Source organism: Brachyhypopomus gauderio, chromosome 14 (genome assembly GCF_052324685.1).
Source record: "Brachyhypopomus gauderio isolate BG-103 chromosome 14, BGAUD_0.2, whole genome shotgun sequence".
Classification (NCBI taxonomy): domain Eukaryota; kingdom Metazoa; phylum Chordata; class Actinopteri; order Gymnotiformes; family Hypopomidae; genus Brachyhypopomus; species Brachyhypopomus gauderio.
The window spans coordinates 13,172,392-13,196,830 of record NC_135224.1 but is presented as its reverse complement, the minus strand read 5'-3'; the positions used below and the strand labels follow the sequence as shown (position 1 = coordinate 13,196,830).

The 24,439-nt window shown below is 49.1% G+C and overlaps 1 protein-coding gene across 8 annotated transcripts; it reads right to left on the bottom strand.

Annotated features, from left to right (window-relative positions):
• Nucleotides 1–430: 430 nt before the first annotated feature.
• smarcd3a (SWI/SNF related BAF chromatin remodeling complex subunit D3a) lies at nt 431–24,339 on the bottom strand. 8 transcript variants are annotated; one of them, XR_013121102.1, is made up of 15 exons: nt 21,481–21,677; nt 17,321–17,505; nt 15,648–15,690; nt 10,772–10,894; nt 10,289–10,411; nt 8,721–8,816; nt 8,007–8,108; nt 7,013–7,174; nt 6,768–6,865; nt 6,526–6,661; nt 6,196–6,318; nt 5,410–5,511; nt 2,464–4,183; nt 2,344–2,415; nt 431–2,295 (listed from the first exon to the last, which is right to left on the bottom strand). XR_013121102.1 is itself a non-coding variant. In XM_076973641.1 (13 exons), the coding sequence occupies exons 1-13, from the start codon at nt 23,776–23,778 to the stop codon at nt 4,130–4,132; spliced, it is 1,359 nt and encodes a 452-aa protein (XP_076829756.1). In that variant the 5' UTR covers nt 23,779–24,339; the 3' UTR covers nt 431–4,129. The 8 variants fall into 8 exon arrangements, 2 of the variants coding, with proteins under 2 accessions (XP_076829756.1, XP_076829755.1); XR_013121101.1 differs by having other exon boundaries at nt 431–1,503; nt 1,552–4,183; XR_013121097.1 differs by having other exon boundaries at nt 431–1,719; nt 1,792–4,183.
• Nucleotides 24,340–24,439: the final 100 nt, after the last annotated feature.

Here is a 24,439-nt window from a genome sequence, read left to right as displayed (position 1 = left end):
TGTACACAGCGATCGCAATGAAAATGTTTTTCCATGTTTTTTTCGCAATGGAAACGATTCCTTTTATAGATAAATAAACCACGGTAATGAGCTCAACACCGCGGTAGGCACTACATAACCGCGGTATTGCCGTAATGCGGATATCGTCACAGCCCTAATGATGATGGGCACGAACTGTGATTCATTCATGTTTCAACATCTGGACGATAATGTGTTATAAATCAACAGGAGTTTTCATGTACCCTCTGTAATGATGTTATGACTGAAACCCTGAATGGTCGTGGTCGGTATTTGATGTAATTTGTCCATAAAGGACAAAAAGGGAGTGTCAGGGCAAAATGTATTTGGTCTCTCAGTAATCATATTCATCAGTATTCATATATGTATTGTCCACACTTAGTAATAAGTGGAAAGCAAATCACAAATTCCCTTACAGTAACTAATTCATTTATTTACACATATCAAATGTTTATGACATGAGACCACAGAATCCTTTAAACATAACATTCTTAAACATCCTGAAATCATGAAAGTAATTATAGGACTAGATGTCCCAGATTCTGGCAAATGACACTTCATAAACAACCATAACACTCATCATATTTTACATGTTTATGGGACTTAAAAACCTTTTTTAGACCACATTAACAATGTCATGATAGCCATCAAGTAAATAAGAAGATGCACCCATCCCAATTTTCTTCCCTTAAAGGCCACAAGATTTGAATTTATGAATACATAATAGATCAATAGTTGTGTCTCCTCAAAAAAACAATGTAATAATGATAGTGATAACTGGACTCATCTATACTTACAGCTTTCGTGAGTGATTTCACCTGTCTAAAAATATTGAAGTATTTCTTTAATGCCATTAATACACTTGCTCACAGCACATAATAGTACTGAAAAAGCATTTCAGTTAAGCAAACAGTGTCTGATCTGAAGTACCAAGACGTGATACACATATCCATAAATGTTTCATTCCAGACTAGTGAAAAAAGACCACACAGTGCTTCAGTTCACAGACACAACAGATGAAGAACCAACACGAGAAGAAAGTGACGCACAACAAAAAACAAAAACATAAACATCTGTTTACACACAGACACATTTGTGTGAGCTACCAAAACACTAACAAAACAAACATTTCCTGGCCAAATCTGCCAGTACACAGGCAGTACACAGCCAGTACACAGCCAGTACACAGCCACTACACAGGCAGTACACGGGCAGTACACAGCCCTTTTCACATTTACATTAAGTGCAGTCAGGAATCATGTTTGGTCTTGAACATGTTCTGTGCACTGTAGCATTAGAATTTGTTGATTCAAAATGTCCTATACATACATACATACATATTCTCTCTCTCTCTATGTGTATGTACACACACGCACACACACACACACACACACACTGCAGGGAAACACCACTCCACAGAAAACACCACTGTTGAACCTTCACCATGATTTACTGTTGAACCTCCAACATGATTCACTGTTGAACCTCCACTATGATTCACTGTTGAACCTCCACCATGATTCACTGTTGAACCTCCAACATGATTCACTGTTGAACCTCCAACATGATTCACTGTTGAACCTCCAACACGCTTCACTGTTGAACCTCCAACATGATTCACTGTTGAACCTCCAACATGATTCACTGTTGAACCTCCAACATGATTCACTGTTGAACCTCCAACACGCTTCACTGTTGAACCTCTACCATGATTCACTGTTGAACCCCCACCATGATTCACTGTTGAACCCCCATCATGATTCACTGTTGAACCTCCAACACGCTTCACTGTTGAACCTCCACCATGATTCACTGTTGAACCCCCACCATGATTCACTGTTGAACCCCCACCATGATTCACTGTTGAACCCCCACCATGATTCACTGTTGAACCTCTAACACGCTTCACTGTTGAACCTCCAACACGCTTCACTGTTGAACCTCCAACACGCTTCACTGTTGAACCCCCACCATGATTCACTGTTGAACCTCCAACATGATTCACTGTTGAACCCCCACCATGATTCACTGTTGAACCTCTAACACGCTTCACTGTTGAACCTCCAACACGCTTCACTGTTGAACATCCACTATGATTCACTGTTGAACCTCCACCATGATTCACTGTTGAACCTCCACCATGATTCACTGTTGAACCTCCAACACGCTTCACTCTTGAACCTCCAACACGCTTCATTCTTGAACCTCCAGCATGATTCACTGTTGAACCTCCACCATGATTCACTGTTGAACCCCCACCATGATTCACTGTTGAACCTCTAACACGCTTCACTGTTGAACCTCCACCATGATTCACTGTTGAACCTCCACCATGATTCACTGTTGAACCTCTAACACGCTTCACTGTTGAACCTCTAACACGCTTCACTGTTGAACCTCTAACACGCTTCACTGTTGAACCCCCACCACGATTCACTGTTGAACCTCCACCATGATTCACTGTTGCACTGTGAATGCACTGTTCTGAGCTGATGGGTCTGCTGAGCATCTTCCACTTTTGAAGTAAAGTAAACGTGATGTGTCTGTCAGCTGACCCCGGTGTCTTCACTCCTCAACCCTGTTTCTTTGTGCTTCTTCAAAAGACCTTGCACAGCTTTGAAGTCTGCCTGGGAGACCTTGCTGGGGCAGTAGAACTACCTTGCTGGGGCAGTAGAACTACCTTGCTGGGGCAGTAGAACTACCTTGCTGGTGCAGTAGAACTACATTGCTGGGGCAGTAGAACTACCTTGCTGGGGCAGTAGAACTACATTGCTGGGGCAGTAGAACTCATGCCTGTCTTGTTGCTCTGCCACAATGTTTGACCCGTGACATGAAACTTCTGTGAGAGAGAGAGAGAGAGAGAAAGAAAGAGTGCTGCTTGAAAGTTTGTGAACCACCCAAACATGGTGGTTTAAACATTTAACCCACCCCCCCCCCCCCCTCCACAAACGAGTGTCTCACATGACTGATGGCAGGAGATTCTGGTCAAGAATTCATTGAAAGTCCTGGGAATTGATGGCCCAGATCTTCACATTTCCATCACCGTGCTTCACTGTTTGGAGGAGATTCTTCTCTTTATATGCAGTGTTGACGGACTTCCAGAAAGCATCTGGTTTGTTCAAGTGCTCTCTGTGTTCTGCGGACTGTGTTCTTTCTTGAGAGCAGAGGCATTCTGCTAGATGTGTGGGTGGTGTGTGGGTGATGTGCGAGTAGTGTGGGTGGTGTGTAGGTGATGTGTGGGTGGTCTGTAGGTGATGTTTCTAGGTGGTGTGTGATGTGTAGGTGGTGTGTGATATGTAGGTGGTGGGTGGTGGGTGGTGTGTGAGTGATGTGTGGTGTGTGGGTGATGTGTAAGTGGTGTGTGGGTGATGGTGTGTTGGTGATGTGTAGTGTGTCGGTTGGCCTTTGCCTGAATTACAATTTTTCTGGTGCTTCTTGGTGTAAGTTTAGCTGGTTATCCATTTTGATGGCAAAGTTACAGTGATGCTGAGTGTCCTCCATTTGTAAATGAATTTTCTTACAGTGGATGGAGCTGGAATCTTCTGGAGATGTTCTTGTAGCTTCCCCAGACTGATGGACTGTCACCACCTTCCTCATGTCCTCAGATGTCTCCTTTCCTCTCGGCATTGTTGATCTGTGTGCTTTACGCCTTTACACACGACGAGGTTTGGTTGGTTTCCTTTCCCTTTTAGTCAGTGTGGCTCAAATCTTTTCCCAAGCGTGTCTCATTTGATTGGTGTGCTTAATTGATTACTTGAGCACTCGTGTTTTCACCCGAGTGTTTTACCTAACTGACTTTACCAATGCAGCTGTGGTTCATTTACTTTGGTTCATTTACAGAAAAATGTAAACTACTCAAGGAGTTTACAAACTTTCAAGTAGCACTGTTATATACTTTATATATATATTCAAAACCACATTAGAACAACACGTACAAACTATACATTACACCTTTTTGCCACCAGTGTTTCTTACTGTTCAAAGACAGTAAGCTCATTGTCCAGTAGATTAACAATGAGCTTACAGTAGTTGAGTCCAGTAGATTGTCCTGTTTACTTGGCTAATGTGCGGCTTAGACGTTTCAGTTCCCATGGGAACGGCGGGTCTTCTTCTAAGTGGTACGCATGGTCAAAGCTTGGTCCAGCTCCTGTCTCCGCTGTTGAATCTGGATCAGAACAAAACACAACAAACGCTGATTAAACTAGTACCCATTACACAGTATACATAAACGACTGCACATTACCCAATACAAATATACTAGTACACATTATCTAATACAAATAAACTAGTATACATTTCACAGTACAAATAAACTAGCACACATTACATTGTGTGTGTGTGTGTGTGTGTTTGTGTGTGTGTGCCTGTGTGTGACACAACAGAACTGTGTGATACAACAGAAAACTCAGGATGTGTTCAGGGTGTGCTCATGTAACACTCCTTTTTTCTGTAATGTTTCACTTAGTATTATCCATTAGGATTATCCGTTAGTATGATCCATCAGTATGATCCGTCAGTATTAAACATTAGTATTATCCATTAGGATTATCCATTAGGATTCTTTGTTAGTATTATCCATTAGGATTATCTTGTATTATCCTGGGTATTTCTACTCTGTTTTTCCCTTTTTAGCCTGTGCATTTATATACTGTGTATTTTACCCTATGTATTTATACCCTGTGTATTTCATGTTTTTGACTTTGTGTACTACAGTATCCAAGTATTTTTCCTAGCTTTGTAGTTTTGGTTATTTCTTGTGCATTTCCTATTTTTTGTGCTTTTTGTGGTATTATCCATTTGTATTTCCATTAGTATTTATCTATTAGTATTATTCATTTGTATTATCCAATAGAATTGATCTATTTGTATTATTTATTAGTTACTGACTACTTTGTCAACTTCATTGTATACATCATTAGTCAGAGCTACAAACCTACATAAAACCTATAATGAGAATTATCTTAAAAACAGTGTGACCTAAAAATGCTACGTCAGTTTAACCTAAAAATGCTACAAGTTTAATATAACCTCACAATGCTACAAGGTCAATTTAACCTAACAATGCTACAAGGTCAATATAACCTCACAGTGCTACAAGGTCAATGTAATCTCACAATGCTACAAGGTCAATATAACCTCACAATGCTACAAGGTCAATGTAATCTAACAATGCTACAAGGTCAATATAACCTCACAATGCTACAAAGTCAATGTAACCTAACAATGCTACAAGGTCAATATAACCTCACAATACTACAAGGTCAATGTAACCTCACAATGCTACAAGGTCTTACAAAATACTCATTTCATTTTAAAGAGCAAGAGGAAGCTATGCTTGTGGAGGTCAGAGGTCAGGAAACTATGATCTTAACCCTAATCCTTCACACTCACCTTCCAGTAGAAATAGCGGTTGACTGCCTCCTGGGACCAGGGTTGGGTATAAAACTCCGCCCTCCGCTCCACGTCGGGATTCTCCACCACGTCAGTCATCAGCTGCAACCAGACAAGGTGCTTCAAGACTGAACCATTACAAAATTTATACAGTCTCTTCAGTTGATCTAAATTAAAGCACATAATACTGAATTTAATTTAGAGAACCATTACATTACATGTAATTACATACATACAGTTTAATTACATTTTATTTAAATATAATGAAATATTATTTAGGCTTAATGTAAATTTAAACAATTAACAAACAAAATTTCAGACAGCAAACAGCTACGTCACTCACACGTGACCAATCAGCATCTCAGACCAAGAGACGCAGCATCTCACTTGACCAGCCAGCATTTCAGACCAAGAGATGCAGCATCTCAGACCAAGAGATGCAGCATCTAACATGACCGACCAGCATCTCAGACCAAGACATGTCTTTGTACTGTATTTTAACTGTTCACATAAAAAAAAAGAAACATACCTATACAGCCTGTAAACTTTCATATATTAGAGAGTCAACAGGGGCTGGGAACCAATTATTTCTATTTCCTTTATTTCTTATGGGGAAAATTGTTTCGGATAGCGAACATTTCGGGTAGCGTCCAACTTTTCTGAACGGATTGTTGTCGTTAACCGAGGTTCCACTGTACTAATAACCAGACGTGGAGATCCATGGGGTCCAAGTATGAGCAGATGAGTGTAGTTTGTTCAGCAGGCTTCGAATAAACGTAGTCTCACCTTAAGGTCCCGGTTCTGGGAGCAGATCCAGTCCTGAATGTAACCCTTTGGATCCCTAGAGAAACTAAGCATGAAATCTCTCTGAATCTTCAGCTGGTTGATGGACTCAATGGTGTCGTGGATCTGAGGAGACATGGAGTAGTGCAGAACAAATTGCAGGGGCAGTTAAGAGGATCCTTGGCTGACCTTCCGGCAGTTAGTGAGGGTAAGCAATGTCTGGCTAAGAAGGACAGAAGTATTCCCCCAGTGTGCTATTGTTTTAACCCTAACCTCTGACCTCTAACCCTAATCCTAACCCCTAACCTCTAACCTTATTGTCATGACGCTCACCTTGTTCTCCAGCGATGCTATTTCCTGTTGATTAGCAGTGGACAGCAGAAATCCCCTCATTTGAGTCTTCAGAGGATCGTCGACCTCAACATCTATGTCATAACAGGCCGTCTTCTTGTGATCACTGGGGTCCACGCTGTTTAATGAAGGGTTAGGGTTAGGGGTTAGGGGTTAGGGAAAGAATTAAAGCCTCCAAGAGAAAGTGAATGTGATTCCTGCTTCCACTCAGGACCCTTCAGTACCTGATCACATGATTGATTACAATTGGGTCGGGAGGCAGCAGCAGGTTGGTGAGCCGTTGTGGAATCTCACAGAACTTCAGACGTGGGCAGTCAAAGATCTAAGAGAAGAGCCACATGGTTGAGCAGGCTGGCGCAACAGTGCAGAGACGTCTAAGCCTAACCGCAACCCCCAACCCCTAACCCCTAACCCCAACCCCTAACCGACATCATTTAAGCACACAGCAGGGGTCAAACATGCCCCATACCTGCTGGAAGTACTTATCACAGTTGATGAACTCCTTCTCATGCGAGTCCTGCAGCGTGTTGGTCTTGACGTACTGCCACAGGGCCTGGACGATGCAGGACCGCGGCTGTGTGTGGACGCCCAGCAGGCGAGCCAGGCGGGGGTCCAGTTTAAACTGGGGCGGCTGCACACGGGAACACACATCAAATACAACTCAACACCGCGAGTACTGGTGCCACCGCGAGTACTGGTGCCACCACGAGTACTGGTGCCACCGCGAGTACTGGTGCCACCGCGAGTACTGGTGCCACCTCGAGTACTGGTGCCACCTCGAGTACTGGTGCCACCGCGAGTACTGGTGCCACCGCGAGTACTGGTGCCACCACGAGTACTGGTGCCACCACGAGTACTGGTGCCACCACGAGTACTGGTGCCACCGCGAGTACTGGTGCCACCGCGAGTACTGGTGCCACCACGAGTACTGGTGCCACCACGAGTACTGGTGCCACCGCGAGTACTGGTGCCACCGCGAGTACTGGTGCCACCGCGAGTACTGGTGCACCCGCTACAGTCCCGACACATTCATGCTTCTCTCCTCACTGTCAGATCAGACAATAACACCATCACCTGCAACCAGGACTGAATGTAAATTTGAGCTCACAGACTTACCATCAGAATGGTACTGGTAATTTAACCATGGCTACTGTACACAGATGTAAAGTCATTGAAACTTAATGGTTCAACAGTTGAGGTTAACCGTCTTTCACGCATAAAATGATTATTTAGTGACAAATCCATTTAGCACGGAGATGGATTTCTGAGGCCTTTTGCAGAATTGCCCTAAGGGATCATAAGTGTGTCATGAAGTGCTCTACAGAAACAATGTCCCTCCTCATAACCTTTTGGCTTGTGAGCTGTGTATCTGTATCATCTGCAATAGCAGCATTGCTCTAGATTGACATGAGGAATAATTAATAATAAAAAGGTTCATAATAATAAAAGGTTTCTGCACACACCTGGTAATCCAGCATAAGGAGCAAAGTGCAGCGTACATTCATATCTCCGGGTCTCTTCACCTGGAAGCCGTCGGTCTCCTGCGTCGTAGGAGTGCGGTGCCACTGTTTTGCACACAGACAACAAAACACACCAGAATTACATTAGGAATGATCTGAAGCAGCTTGAGAAAAACACTTGATGGAGTAAAAACACCTAGTTTGTTTACATGCTGTGCAATGCCAAGATCACAGCAGTTTCAAACAGCACTTTGGGTTTTGGGAGTCTAATTACAACATACTGTTATTAAATGGCTCTGGGATTTTAGATGTAATTATGAGATGAGACTGTCCACTGCTCAGTATGACCGAGGACACAGACGGTTCTTCTGAACTACGGAACGTCGTCTGGGTCGGCCCACTCGGCGCTGGATGGGAACTTGACTCAACCTGCAGGATGTTGGGACGGTGTTCAGAGCCTCTATGTGAGTAAATCAGTCTTAACACATCTTGATGGTTTAAAACAGCACTGAGTGAGAGAAAAGAATCACAGCACAGTGTCCACATCCTCACACATCAGGACAAACACACAATGGAGAGAGGAACTGTGTGATGCGCATGGTGTGTGTGTGTGTGTGTGTGTGTGTGTGAAGGACGACGCAGCAGGTGCATGACCACAAAAAGCTTAAATTATTCAGCAACAACACTCAAACCAAGTGCGTACTAGCTGGTCCTCACCTCCACTAAGTGGTTATCAGGGCCGTACAGGTCTTTGTCAAGCTCGATCACCAGACTCTTGAAGAAGGACGAGAACTTCCGCTTTTGTTTTCCAGGCTACGGAACAGAGATGGACATGAAGATCATATCAGTTTATAACTAATAACACACAGTCACACACACACATACACACACACACACACACATATGTATGAACGAACACACACACACGCACACATATGTACATGTATGCACACACACACAAACATGTATGCACACACACACACACACACATATATGTACACATGTATGGACACACACACACACACACACACATATGTACACATGTATGCACACACACACCCACATGTACACATGTATGCACACACACACAAGTATGCACACACACCCAAACATATGTACACAAGTATGCACCCACACACACACACACATGTAAACAAGTATGCACACACACACATATGTACACATGTATGCGCACACACACACACACACATGTACACATGTATGCACACACACACACGTACACATGTATACACACACACATACGTACACATATATGCACACACATATGTACACATGTATGCACACACACACACACACACACACAAATATGTACACATGTATACACACACACACACATGTATGCACACACACGTATGCACACACACACACACAAATATGTACACATGTAAGCGCACACACATACATATGTACACATGTATGCACACACACACACACACACACACATATGTACACATGTATGCACCCACACACACGTAAACAACTATATACACATGTATGCACACACACACACATATATAAACATATATATACACACACATATGTACACATGTATGCACGCACACACACACACACACAAATATGTACACATGTATGCACACACACACACACACATACACAAATATGTACACATGTATGCACACACACACACAAATATGTACACATGTATGCACACACATATGTACACATGTATGCACACACACACACAAATATGTACACATGTATGCACACACACGTACACATGTATGCACACACATGCACAAATATGTACACATGTATGCACACACACGTACACATGTATGCACACACACGTACACATGTATGCACACACACGTACACATGTATGCACACACACGCACAAATATGTACACATGTATGTACACACACACTCACGTATGCACACACATGTACACATGTGTGCGCACACACGCACAGATATGTACACTTGTATGCGCACACACACACATGTCCACATGTATGCACACACAGATATGTACACATGTATGCACATACAGGTTCAGACAAACATGCATGAACATACACACGCACACATGTAAGTTCAAACATGCAAACATGTATGTACACACACACACACACACACACACACACACACACACACACACATGAACACACGCACACGTGTATGAACACACATACACATGTACGTACACACATGTGTAATAGACACGGGCACATTAATTGGAGCTGTGCCACAGTGCAGCAGTAACGCAGGGGAACGCCCTTTAACACATACTGTCTTCACTCACATCATCCAGGAGTTTTCCTTCTACTCTCAGTTCCCAGGATGCAATGCTGCCCTCAGAGTCGTCGGAGTCAGGTCTGGCAGGGTGGAACGTGTTGGAGATGTACAGTCGGAGTTTACGCTTTTGCTGTCCACACAGAAGACGATGTTAACGCAGACAAGAGTAAGATGTTAAAAGCGTCGTACCCCTAAAAACAGATCTGCTAATCCGGTTAATATTTCAATTATCTCACAGCCAGACTTCATAAAGCTGTTGCAAAGTTTTTGTTTATTCTGACCTTCACACTTGTGTTACAGCATAAACATAAGTTGAAGTATAACATTAATCCAATTCACCAAATCAATATCAGCTTTGTTGTAACGGTTTTGTAATGTTGCTTTGTTTAGGCCACTTATACAATAATGTCTGAGCGAAGCCGACGTTATGCGCCAAATCCGCCAGATCCTGCCCAACCCTCCCCGACCTGAACAAGGAGGTGGTATGTACCTTCATGGGTCTTTTCAGGACCTCTTGAATGTCCACCCGTTTTCTCATAATGGTTTGGTCCAATTTGCGCTCAAAAGCCAGCAGGTCCATATACGCCTGGGACTCAGGTACCAACTCACGAATCTAATGACAGAATGTAAATTAAATGTGAATAAAGGGGCGGGGCACTGTTAATTATGTTAATGAATTTCCTACGGTCTTAATTATGGACTTGTGAACGCCATCACTTTGAACGGCAGACAAACCGGATCAATTTCTCTAGAGGCAGAGCCTGTGCCTCTCCCAGGGCTTAATTAATTAACACAGATTAAGGACTAATTACTCTCTGCTGTCAGCTACCAATGCAAGGATGAACCAATGACTGCCCAGAATTCAGGAATAACACGCATAATCCAACACCCTACAGGCTTTCATTGCATTGCATCATTCTGTCTTACCCCTTTGCTGCACCTCCCAAAAATTTACAAACAAAATCACAAAAACCCAGAGCACAAAAATAGAGTGTGAAACCGAGAGCATGTGCAACATGCATGCCAAGTAACAGCAGGACAAAAAAGAAACACACACACACACACACACACACACACACACACCCCGTCACTAACAGCTGTGCGACGAGACACTCGCTCTGCAGCAGCATCCCGCCTGAACCGTATCATCTGCACCTCCACCTGACGGAGGCGCTCCACCTGAGTCCACACCAGCTGCACTTTTCACATCAGCTGATGGGTCGTGGTGTCTGGGGGATCAGACGAGGCCCCTCCTGTCCATGAAGGCAGGAGCACCACCCGGGACACTGACCCACTTTCTGCACACGCACCCACGCTGGGCTATCTCCACCCTGCACCACCTCTACCCCCACCCTACACCACCTCTACCTCCACCCTACACCACCTCTACCTCCACCCTGCACCACCTCTACCTCCACCCTACACCACCTCTACCCCCACCCTACACCACCTCTACCTCCACCCTACAACACCTCTACCCCCACCCTACACCACCTCTACCTCCACCCTACACCACCTCTACCTCCACCCTGGACCACCTCTACCCCCACCCTACACCACCTCTACCTCCACCCTGGACCACCTCTACCTCCACCCTACACCACCTCTACCTCCACCCTACACCACCTCTACCTCCACCTCTACCTCCACCCTACACCACCTCTACCTCCACCCTACAACACCTCTACCCCCACCCTACACCACCTCTACCCCCACCCTACACCACCTCTACCTCCACCCTACACCACCTCTACCTCCACCTCTACCTCCACCCTACACCACCTCTACCTCCACCCTACAACACCTCTACCCCCACCCTACACCACCTCTACCCCCACCCTACACCACCTCTACCTCCACCCTACACCACCTCTACCTCCACCTCTACCTCCACCCTACACCACCTCTACCCCCACCCTGCACCACCTCTACCCCCACCCTACACCACCTCTACCTCCACCCTACACCACCTCTACCCCCACCCTACACCACCTCTACCCCCACCCTGCACCACCTCTACCCCCACCCTACACCACCTCTACCCCCACCCTGCACCACCTCTACCTCCTCCCTGGACCACCTCTACCCCCACCCTACACCACCTCTACCTCCACCCTACACCACCTCTACCCCCACCCTGCACCACCTCTACTCCCACCCTGGACCACCTCTACCTCCACCCTACACCACCTCTACCCACACCCTACACCACCTCTACCCCCACCCTACACCACCTCTACCTCCACCCTGGACCACCTCTACTTCCACCCTACACCACCTCTACCCCCACCCTACACCACCTCTACCTACACCCTACACCACCTCTACCCCCACCCTACACCACCTCTACCTACACCCTACACCACCTCTACCCCCACCCTACACCACCTCTACCTCCACCCTACACCACCTCTACCCCCACCCTACACCACCTCTACCTCCACCCTGGACCACCTCTACCTCCGCCCTACAACACCTCTAGACCCACCCTACACCACCTCTACCCCCACCCTACACCACCTCTACCCCCACCCTACACCACCTCTACCTCCACCTCTACCTCCACCCTGCACCACCTCTACCCCCACCCTGGACCACCTCTACCCCCACCCCACCACCTCTACCTCCACCCTGGATCACCTCTACCTCCGCCCTACAACACCTCTATCTCCACCCTACACCACCTCTACCCCCACCCTGCACCACCTCTACCCCCACCCTGGACCACCTCTACCTCCACCCTACACCACCTCTACCCCCACCCTACACCACCTCTACCCCCACCCTACACCACCTCTACCCCCACCCTGCACCACCTCTACCCCCACCCTGGACCACCTCTACCTCCACCCTACACCACCTCTACCCCCACCCTACACCACCTCTACCCCCACCCTACACCACCTCTACCCCCACCCTGCACCACCTATACCCCCACCCTACACCACCTCTACCTCCATCCTACACCACCTCTACCTCCACCCTACACCACCTCTACCCCCACACTGCACCACCTCTACCCCCACCCTGGACCACCTCTACCCCCACCCTACACCACCTCTACCTCCATCCTACACCACCTCTACCCCCACACTGCACCACCTCTACCTCCTCCCTGGACCACCTCTACCCCCACCCTACACCACCTCTACCCCCGCCCTACACCACCTCTACCTCCACCCTACACCACCTCTACCTCCACCCTGGACCACCTCTACCTCCACCCTACACCACCTCTACCCCCACCCTACACCACCTCTACCTCCACCCTACACCACCTCTACCCCCACCCTACACCACCTCTACCTCCACCCTACACCACCTCTACCTCCACCCTACACCACCTCTACCTCCACCTCTACCTACACCCTACACCACCTCTACCCCCACCCTGCACCACCTCTACCCCCGCCCTACACCACCTCTACCCCCACCCTACACCACCTCTACCTCCACCCTACACCACCTCTACCTCCACCCTGCACCACCTCTACCTCCACCCTACACCACCTCTACCCCCACCCTACACCACCTCTACCTCCACCCTACAACACCTCTACCCCCACCCTACACCACCTCTACCTCCACCCTACACCACCTCTACCCCCACCCTACACCACCTCTACCTCCACCCTACAACACCTCTACCCCCACCCTACACCACCTCTACCTCCACCCTACACCACCTCTACCTCCACCCTACACCACCTCTACCTCCACCTCTACCTCCACCCTACACCACCTCTACCTCCACCCTACAACACCTCTACCCCCACCCTACACCACCTCTACCTCCACCCTACACCACCTCTACCCCCACCCTACACCACCTCTACCCCCACCCTACACCACCTCTACCCCCGTCTTGTTCTCCCAGGAAAGAAAAAGAGGTGAGGGGTGTGGAGATGGAGGGAGGGTGGGGATGGAGGGTGGGGCAAGGGGATGGAGGGTGGGGATGGAGGGTGTGGTGAGGGGATGGAGGGTGTGGTGAGGGGATGGAGGGTGGGGATGGAGGGTGTGGCGAGGGGATGGAGGGAGGGGCGAGGGGATGGAGGGTGTGGCGAGGAGATGGAGGGAGGGGTGAGGGGATGGAGGGTGGGGCGAGGGGATGGAGGGAAGGGCGAGGGGATGGAGGGAGGGGCGAGGGGATGGAGGGTGGGGCGAGGAGATGGAGGGTGGGGCGAGGGGATGGAGGGAGGGGCGAGGGGATGGAGGGTGGGGCGAGGGGATGGAGGGAGGGGCGAGGGGATGGAGGGAGGGGCGAGGAGATGGAGGGTGGGGCGAGGGGATGGAGGGAGGGGCGAGGGGATGGAGGGTGGGGCGAGGAGATGGAGGGTGGGGCGAGGAGATGGAGGGTGGGGCGAGGAGATGGAGGGTGGGGCGAGGGGATGGAGGGAGGGGCGAGGGGATGGAGGGTGGGGCGAGGAGATGGAGGGTGGGGCGAGGGGATGGAGGGTGGGGATGGAGGGTGGGGCGAGGGGATGGAGGGTGGGGTGAGGGGATGGAGGGAGGGGCGAGGGGATGGAGGGTGGGGCGAGGAGATGGAGGGTGTGGCGAGGGGATGGAGGGTGGGGCGAGGAGATGGAGGGTGTGGCGAGGGGATGGAGGGTGGGGCGAGGGGATGGAGGGTGGGGCGAGGAGATGGAGGGTGTGGCGAGGGGATGGAGGGTGGGGTGAGGAGATGGAGGGTGTGGTGAGGGGATGGAGGGTGGGGTGAGGAGATGGAGGGTGGGGTGAGGGGATGGAGGGTGGGGTGAGGGGATGGAGGGTGGGGTGAGGAGATGGAGGGTGTGGTGAGGGGATGGAGGGTGTGGTGAGGGGATGGAGGGTGGGGTGAGGGGATGGAGGGTGGGGTGAGGGGATGGAGGGTGGGGCGAGTGGATGGAGGGTGGAGATGGAGGGTGTGGTGAGGGGATGGAGGGTGGAGATGGAGGGTGGGGTGAGTGGATGGAGGGTGTGGTGAGGGGATGGAGGGTGTGGTGAGGGGATGGAGGGTGGGGTGAGGGGATGGAGGGTGGGGTGAGGGGATGGAGGGTGTGGTGAGGGGATGGAGGGTGGGGTGAGGGGATGGAGGGTGTGGTGAGGGGATGGAGGGTGGGGATGGAGGGTGGGGTGAGTGGATGGAGGGTGGAGATGGAGGGTGTGGTGAGGGGATGGAGGGTGGAGATGGAGGGTGGGGTGAGTGGATGGAGGGTGTGGTGAGGGGATGGAGGGTGTGGTGAGGGGATGGAGGGTGGGGTGAGGGGATGGAGGGTGTGGTGAGGAGATGGAGGGTGGGGTGAGGGGATGGAGGGTGGGGTGAGGGGATGGAGGGTGTGGTGAGGGGATGGAGGGTGGGGATGGAGGGTGGGGCGAGTGTAGCTCACCCTCTGAGGGAGAATCTTGTCTGCCATCTTCCTTCTCTTGGCACTATGAAGAATAGACAGAAAGACCATGTTACTATGGTGACTGATAGCACAGTCTACAGTCCATCTGCCTGTTCCAGCTGTGTGAGTGTGAGAGAGAGAGATAGAGAGAGAGAGAGAGAGAGAAGAGAGAGAGAGAGAGAAGAGTGGAGAGTGAGAGGAATCAGGAGGAACACTGAAAAAGAAAGATTTTTTTATGCATGAGTGGTAGAAAGATGAAAGAAAGTACGTGAGTCTGAGAGAGAGTGTGTGAGTCTACTCAAACCCACGCAGGCACAATATGAAGTAAAATTACTAGAAGGAAATGAAACAAACCCTAACACTAACACTAACCCTAACACTAATACTATCCCTAACACTAACATTAACACCAACACTAACCCTAACTCAACATTAACACTAACCTTAAATGAAATGAAATGTGCCATATTTTGTCAATTGTGATTTTTTACACCCCAATCGAAATTTGTCCTCCGCTTTTAACCCATCTGTGCAGTCAGAACACACACACACACACTAGTGATTACTAGGGGGCTGTGGATCACACGTGCCCAGAGCGGTGGGCAGCCCTAGCCCGGCGCCCGGGGAGCAGTTGGGGTTAGGTGCCTTGCTCAAGGGCACCTCAGTCATGGCCTGTCTGGGAATCGAACCCACGACCCTCCGGTCACAAGACCAGTTCCCTAACCGTCAGGCCATGACTGCACTGAAAAGCCCACTGGAGCTTTTCAGTGGTTTTTCAGGTTAAGTGAAAACACTGGTGAGTCTAGTCCAGAGTCTAGAGTGAGTTTTTCAGGTTAAGTGAAAACACTGGTGAGTCTAGTCCAGAGTCTAGAGTGAGGTTGTCTGTCCTTCCTATGACCTTGTAGTGAGATGATGACACAGACGTCCTGCGTGTTCACATGCACACGTGTTCTACATTCTCCCAGTCCACGGCACACCGAGGCCAATGCTTCACATCATGTGTGTGGACACCGCACATCTCCACACACACCCACACACACCCACACGTCAACATCTCACAGTGCTTCGCCTGCTGAGATGAGGCCAACTCCTGTGATCCAGTGTGACCGGGATCCCACGGTCCTGATGGCCCCGCACGCGTTAGTCCACCCCAACCCCCATCATCTAGAGCGGGACTTTCCCATGGTCCTGCTCTTCCACCTCAAAACCACACGGTTCCTCCGGGAACGGCTGGTGGAGCGGGAGTGGGGGGAGCCAATGCTTCATGCTTTTACCTCTGGGAAACTGCACCACTGCGTTGTGGACCAGCGGTCTAAGCACTGACCCCATCATGGGGTGAGTCTGTCCCTGGAGATCCCTGGAGCACCACTAGGAGAATGAGAGGCTCCTCCACTAGAAGGTCCAAGCAGGAGCTCTGGCCCTTTCCCTGATGCATCAGGACGTTCACAGATACAACAGTGTTAAACAGAACCGAACCTGCCCCAGAGCAGAGGAAGGCATGCGAGAGTCCTGGACCCACTCTTCCCTTGTGAGAGGGGAGGTTGTTATGGAAAAGCACATTTTATTTATTGCATGTGTGTATTCATGGACACGTTGTAGAGACGCGCTGTGTACCCATGGAGCTGTGCTGGAGAGACAAAGTTCGACTTGCTGAGCAGGTAGGCAGTACTGACCTTCTGGGGCGGTTCTGGGCAGAGGGTGCTTGCACGGGTGTGGTGGGGTTGGGGCATTTCCGGATGGGGTCCAGTGGGTTGGGCATAACCGTCCGGACTGGGGGTGTTCCTCCATATGGTGGGCCTGGGGGGCCCATAGGGGCTCCCTGATGCGGCATCCGGGCCCCTGACATCATGCCTGGACGCTGTGAGAACAATAAGAAATCAGAGAAAAACTACATATAATAACCATATAATAAATCATAATGCCACTTGTAGACACGTGTATGTGTTCCCAGATTATGTTTCTCAAAAAAAAAAAAAAAAAAAAAAAAACCCACAAACACACACACACACACACACAAAATACTGTGCAATATACAGTTAAGGCAGTGAAAACATCAGTCCAGCCACTGCTGTAGGGGCAGGGTTTTGGTTAGGATTAAGGTATGGGTATAGGTTAGGTTTTGGTTAGGATTAAGGTATGGGTATAGGTTAGGTTTTGGGATCTGTCTGAAACCCAAATCCTCCAATAGCAGCAGCCGATCCACTTACCGATCCATTTTCCAGTCCGCAGTTTGAGCTGGACAATAAACGTGCCGTAACGTTAACACGAAACGCACCAGTGAGCCGGACTCCACAGTTTACCTTCAACCCCCAGCAGCTTCAATCTGCAGCTGGCTGGAAAATGTCCGTGATGATGAACTAAAACAGTGATTCTCAACTGGTGGGTTGCGGACAGCTTGTAAAAAAAATTAACTACTCTTCCAATTTTGTATTCGTCTTTTATCTTGAAAAAAGACAGAGGCACATGCCAGGGCTGACAGACTCTACACTCTACACACCCCCTACACCCTGATCTACACTCTACACCCCCCCTACACCCTGATCTACACTCTACACCCCGATCTACACGCTACATCTTGAAAAAAGATAGAGGCACATGCCAGGGCTCCAGACTGCGACTAAAATAAATATTAACTTGCAAGTAATATAATTATTTCAGCATTATTTTTTTATGGGTGAGAATTTTTTGTCATTGTAAAAATATCCACATGTTTCTTTAGAACAGATTTTGCTTTACAAGTTTTCAAATCATGTCCTTCATGCTCTCAAGTTTCGCAACAGATTCACCTTCATACTCCACACATTAATGGTTAATGGTTTGTGCCTCCCCCCAGTAATGGTTAATGGTTTGTGCCTCTCCCCAGTAATGGTTAATGGTTTGTGCCGAGCTGGTTGAGAGGACAATGACAGCTGCAGAAGCTCAAACTCAAAGTCACAGGCCCGTGCGGACGTCCACGGGAGCTGCAGACGCGTGTAGAAGTGCAGCCAACAGCGGGCAGCTCCAGCTACGCTCCCGTGCGGCGCCACGACCCGTTCGACCCGCTCACCCCTCCCAGACGGGGCCCAACCCCAGGGCTCGCGGGCCTGGCTCAATCCACAGTGCAGGAGGGGCAGAACTGGGACGTGAACATGTGGACACAGCGGGGGGACACGAGGTCTGCCTGCCAAGCCCCCGATCCTCAAGGTCACAGTGGAGGTCGGGGTGTGAGCACGAGGGGGGGGGCTGCAGGTGTCACGGAGACGCACCAGGCTGTCACTGAGGAATTGATAGAGAAACAGTGCCAAGTGTAGTTTTGCTCTAGCTGAGGGTGAAAGTACAAACCCCAAACTGGGGGAAACTGGTGTGTTTGAGGCGCAGCGTACGGCACACGGTCATCCAGATCCACTCACAGTGTTCTGTAGTCTCATCACCCTCAAAGGCTGACCCAGATCAGGCATACATACACTTTACATCTTCCCTACACCCTGATCTACACTCTACACCCTGATCTACACTCTACATCCCCCCTGCACCCTGATCTACACTCTACACCCTGATCTACACTTTACATCTCCCCTACACCCTGATCTACACTCTACACCCTGAACTACACTCTACATCCCCCCTGCACCCTGATCTACACTCTACACCCTGATCTACACTTTACATCTCCCCTACACCCTGATCTACACTCTACACTCTGAACTACACTCTACATCCCCCCTGCACCCTGATCTACACTCTACACCCCCCTACACCCTGATCTACACTCTACACCTCCCTACACCCTGATCTACACTTTACATCTCCCCTACACCCTGATCTACACTCTACAACCCCCCTACGCTCTGATCTACACTCTACACCCCCCTACACCCTGATCTACACTCTACACCCCCCTACGCTCTGATCTACACTCTACACCCTGATCTACACTCTACACCCCCCTACACCCTGATCTACACTCTACACCCTGATCTACACTCTACACCCCCCTACACCCTGATCTACACTCTACACCCTGATCTACACTTTACATCTCCCCTACACCCTGATCTACACTCTACACCCCCCTACACCCTGATCTACACTCTACACCCCCCTACGCTCTGATCTACACTCTACAACCTGATCTACACTCTACACCCCCCCTACACCCTGATCTACACTCTACAGCCCCCTACACCCTGATCTACACTCTACATCCCCCCTATGCTCTGATCTACACTCTACAACCTGATCTACACTCTACATCCCCCCTACGCTCTGATCTACACTCTACACCTCTGATCTACACTCTACATCCCCCCTACGCCCTGATCTACACTCTACACCCTGATCTACACTCTACATCCCCCCTACGCTCTGATCTACACTCTACACCCTGATCTACACTCTACATCCCCCCTACGCTCTGATCTACACTCTACAACCTGATCTACACTCTACACCCCCCCTACACCCTGATCTACACTCTACAACCTGATCTACACTCTACACCCCCCCTACACCCTGATCTACACTCTACACCCCCCTACGCTCTGATCTACACTCTACACCCCCCTACACCCTGATCTACACTCTGCACCCCCCCTACACCCTGATCTACACTCTACAACCCCCTACAACCTGATCTACACTCTACATCCCCCCTACGCTCTGATCTACACTCTACACCTCTGATCTACACTCTACATCCCCCCTACGCCCTGATCTACACTCTACACCCTGATCTACACTCTACAACCCCCTACAACCTGATCTACACTCTACATCCCCCCTACGCTCTGATCTACACTCTACACCTCTGATCTACACTCTACATCCCCCCTACGCCCTGATCTACACTCTACACCCTGATCTACACTCTACATCCCCCCTACGCTCTGATCTACACTCTACACCCTGATCTACACTCTACATCCCCCTACGCTCTGATCTACACTCTACAACCTGATCTACACTCTACACCCCCCCCTACACCCTGATCTACACTCTACACCCTGATCTACACTCTACACCCCCCCTACGCTCTGATCTACACTCTACACCCTGATCTACACTCTACACCCCCCTACACCCTGATCTACACTCTGCAACCTGATCTACACTCTGCACCCCCCTACACCCTGATCTACACTCTACACCCACCTACACCCTGATTTCCACTTTACACCCCCCCTTACACCCAGATCTACACTCTACATCCCCCTACACCCTGATCTACTCATAACTCCTACACTCTGATCTACACTCACATCTCCTACACTCTGATCTACACTCACACTCTGATCTACACTCACATCTCCTACACTCTGATCTACACTCACATCTCCTACACTCTGATCTACACTCACATCTCCTACACTCTGATCTACACTCACATCTCCTACACTCTGATCTATACTCACATCTCCTACACTCTGATCTACACTCACATCTCCTACACTCTGATCTACACTCACATCTCCTACACTCTGATCTTCACTCACATCTCCTACACTCTGATCTATACTCACATCTCCTACACTCTGATCTACACTCACATCTCCTACACTCTGATCTACACTCACATCTCCTGCACTCTGATCTACACTCACATCTCCTACACTCTGATCTACACCCCTCTCTTTCTCATCATAATCTCTCCCTCTGCATCTCTGTCCTTTTATATCAATTGTAAACAGAGGTGACAACAGTACACAAAACAACACACACACCTGCACCACCCGGGACCCTTCAGAGTAGCTACACTGTGCAGCCAGAATGCCTTTGTATGTTCAAGCAGCATGTACACACACTCTCTCTCTCTCTCTCAGACACACACACTCGGAGGATAAGCGTGCCCACTCACCACTCCATGGACGAGGAACTCAAACAGTTTACTCTTGGTGTTGTTGTGAGCCCCACGGGCAGAGTCCTCCGTGGCCATAGTAACTGCGGTAGCCCCTTTATTTCACTCCCCACTTTTCTCTCTCGTCTGAGTCCCAGCCTTCCCCCCGTCTGTCTCACCTTCTATTCTCTCCACATCCCCTCCTCCAAATAAGAGAGAGAGAGAGAGAGAGAGAGCACTCCCTCCCCAACATGCTCGGTCTCTCCTCTCGTTTTTAAAGCATGTCAGCATGTGGCCAAAGTCAAGCCTTTTCCCCTTTCTCTCTCTCTCCCTCCCTCTCTCTCTCTCTCCCCCTCCCTCTATCTCTCTCTCTCTCTCTCTCCCTCTCTCTCCCCCTCCCTCCCTCTCAGACTCAGGGTAGGGAGATCGGTGGGTGCACATGGAGGCTGCAGTCGACTCCTTCAGCCTCATGCACATCCTTAGAATTCTGCTAACTAGGCAGGAACTGGGTCAGAACCGTTCCATCATCAGCTCTAACACCTCACATGGGCTTCTCTCCATCTCTGGAGCCTTTAGAGGCCCAGGAGCAGCACCTCTAGAACAAGACCTCAGGTGTGCTGTTCCAATAAGAAATGAACAGACAGTCACACCTCAACTTACACTTGGGTTAGGAGGGAGGGGAAAGACAGGGGAGGAGAGAGACAGGGGAGGAGAGAGACAGGGAAGGAGAGAGACAGGGGAGGAGAGAGGAGAGAGACAGTAGGAGGGTGTTGGGGCTTTATTATTTTATAGTGGCAGGATGCAACTGGATATCTGTGCTACTCAGATGACATTCTACGTTTGGATTATAATGTTCCTGGCAGGAAACAGCCCCTGCATTGGAGACGTATTATGGGGACATATACCATGTCATCTCTCTTCTGTGTGTGTTTCTCAGAAGCCAAACACCATTTAATTAAACAATTAAAGAAAGACAATTTTCACATGCACTGTGTATTGTATGTGCACTACAAATTACAATTTCTAGCAATGATCTGGCGGTTAGGGAACTGGTCTTGTGACCGGAGGGTCGTGGGTTCGATTCCCAGACAGGCCATGACTGAGGTGCCCTTGAGCAAGGCACCTAACCCCAACTGCTCCCCGGGCGCCGGGCTAGGGCTGCCCACCGCTCTGGGTACGTTTGATCCACAGCCCCCTAGTAATCACTGGTGTGTGTGTGTGTGTGTGTGTGTGTGTGTGTGTTCTGACTGCACAGATGGGTTAAAAGCGGAGGACAAATTTCGATTGGGGTGTAAAAATTACAATTGACAAAATATGGCACATTTCATTTCACATTTCAATGATCTGAGTGATGATCTGTTCTGAACCGCCCACATGAAGGCAATACTATATACTATAGAGTAGCAAAGACCCATTCAATCAGAGCAGAGGTGCTAGACAGGAACCTAACTGTTCGGAAAAAACACTCAACTATTTCTAACGTTTGATGAGAGACCTGTTTAAACATATATATGTTTTTATTTCTGTCGCTAGTTTTGATACATTAATGACGCAGTTATGAAGGAAGTTTGTTTATTGATATGTCTACTTATACGTGTTTAGCACGGTAAAAAGTTCGAATGGTTTTAGTGATAGAGCAAATTAATTACAGCACCAGGACAGAACAAAAAGTAGGCTAGTAATTACTGAAGAACGCGTTCAGCCAATCAGACTCAGCAGCGCCTCTGTGTGGAGGCTTCGCCAAGTCAACCTGTCCGGTATAACGTTACCGGAGCAGAGGGCGGGTGCTCCGCCTTCAGAAGATACGGCCGTGTCGGTATTTGAATATGACAGATGTTACCGGTGCTGTACGGGCCTCCTGTACTCGGCGCCAGGAGACCGTGGGGTCCTCGCTCCTCTGTTGTGGACAATAAGTTTTGCCACATCGCATTGTTCCGTGCAAACTTCCCCTCCCATCTGTGCCACTCGTTTGTCATATATAAACATCTGTAGATGTCTGACAGGTCTCAAGAAGATGAAGATGAACCTGTGTGTGTGTAATCACCGCGCTTTGGAAAAACGCCACATTTCATGGACGGAGTGACACGCGTCTCAGGTGAAACTGCAGGGTGAAATTCACAAAGTGAGGAGATGTGGTGTGGAAATCACGCCAATGCGTAATACATCTCCACAGGTGCCTATATCTCATATCTCCGACGTAACAATATTGGTTATGTTTATGAATGATGATGGTTGAATGCTTTATAGCGCTGGAAACGGGGAACCGGCCGGTGGGCTGTAACGGACGCGGTGGCGCCGCGCTCCTACCTTACGGTCCATGGGAGCAAGTTTGATGTATGCAGTGTCCGGAGGGAAGTGCGCTACGGGCGGGCTGGTCCGTCACTGGAAACGTCTTCGGTGTTCCGGACAGATTCTCGGATGCTCCCCCCTCCCCCGGGAATTAGACCTGGACGGATGGAGGCTGGTGAACCAGGCCCGCGTGCGGTGCAGTGGCGCTTAGTGCGGCAGACGGAGCGGCGCACGCGCGGGACTCGTCAGACACGAGCGGAACGAGCGTGTAAGGGAACATCGACAAACTACAGTAGCGACAGACACGAGCGGAACGAGCGTGTAAGGGAACATCGACAAACTACGGTACCGGCAGACACGAGCGGAAGAGCGTGTAAGGGAACATCGACAAACTACGGTACCGGCAGTACAGAGCACGCGCTACACCAGTTTACATCCACCGACGTGTTTTTCCAACGGGAAACCTGCAGTTTCTGAAGACGTGCCACAGAGTGTGGGCTGCAGGACTGCTTTTTAGACCTGGCATTGAAGGAGCTTTTATTTGCTACTGTCAGAACTAGACAAAGGAAAAATATTTAACATCTTTCACTTGGCATGAAGAATATGGGTTATTTTGTACATTACATACTGTATAATTAGTTTGATTTGCACTCTATTAAGTCTAACCAAGCCAAAATGGAATTTGAGCAAG

Bases quoted from the DNA above. Each gene is read 5' to 3' on its own strand.
- smarcd3a (XM_076973640.1), bottom strand. From the start codon at position 21,558: ATGGCCACGGAGGACTCTGCCCGTGGGGCTCACAACAACACCAAGAGT. The intron at 10,895-15,647 runs GTGAGCTACACT...TTCTGTCATTAG, and splicing joins ACAAGATTCTCCCTCAGAGG to ATTCGTGAGTTGGTACCTGA. The intron at 5,512-6,195 runs GTGAGACTACGT...GTCTGGTTGCAG, and splicing joins CCCAGAACCGGGACCTTAAG to CTGATGACTGACGTGGTGGA.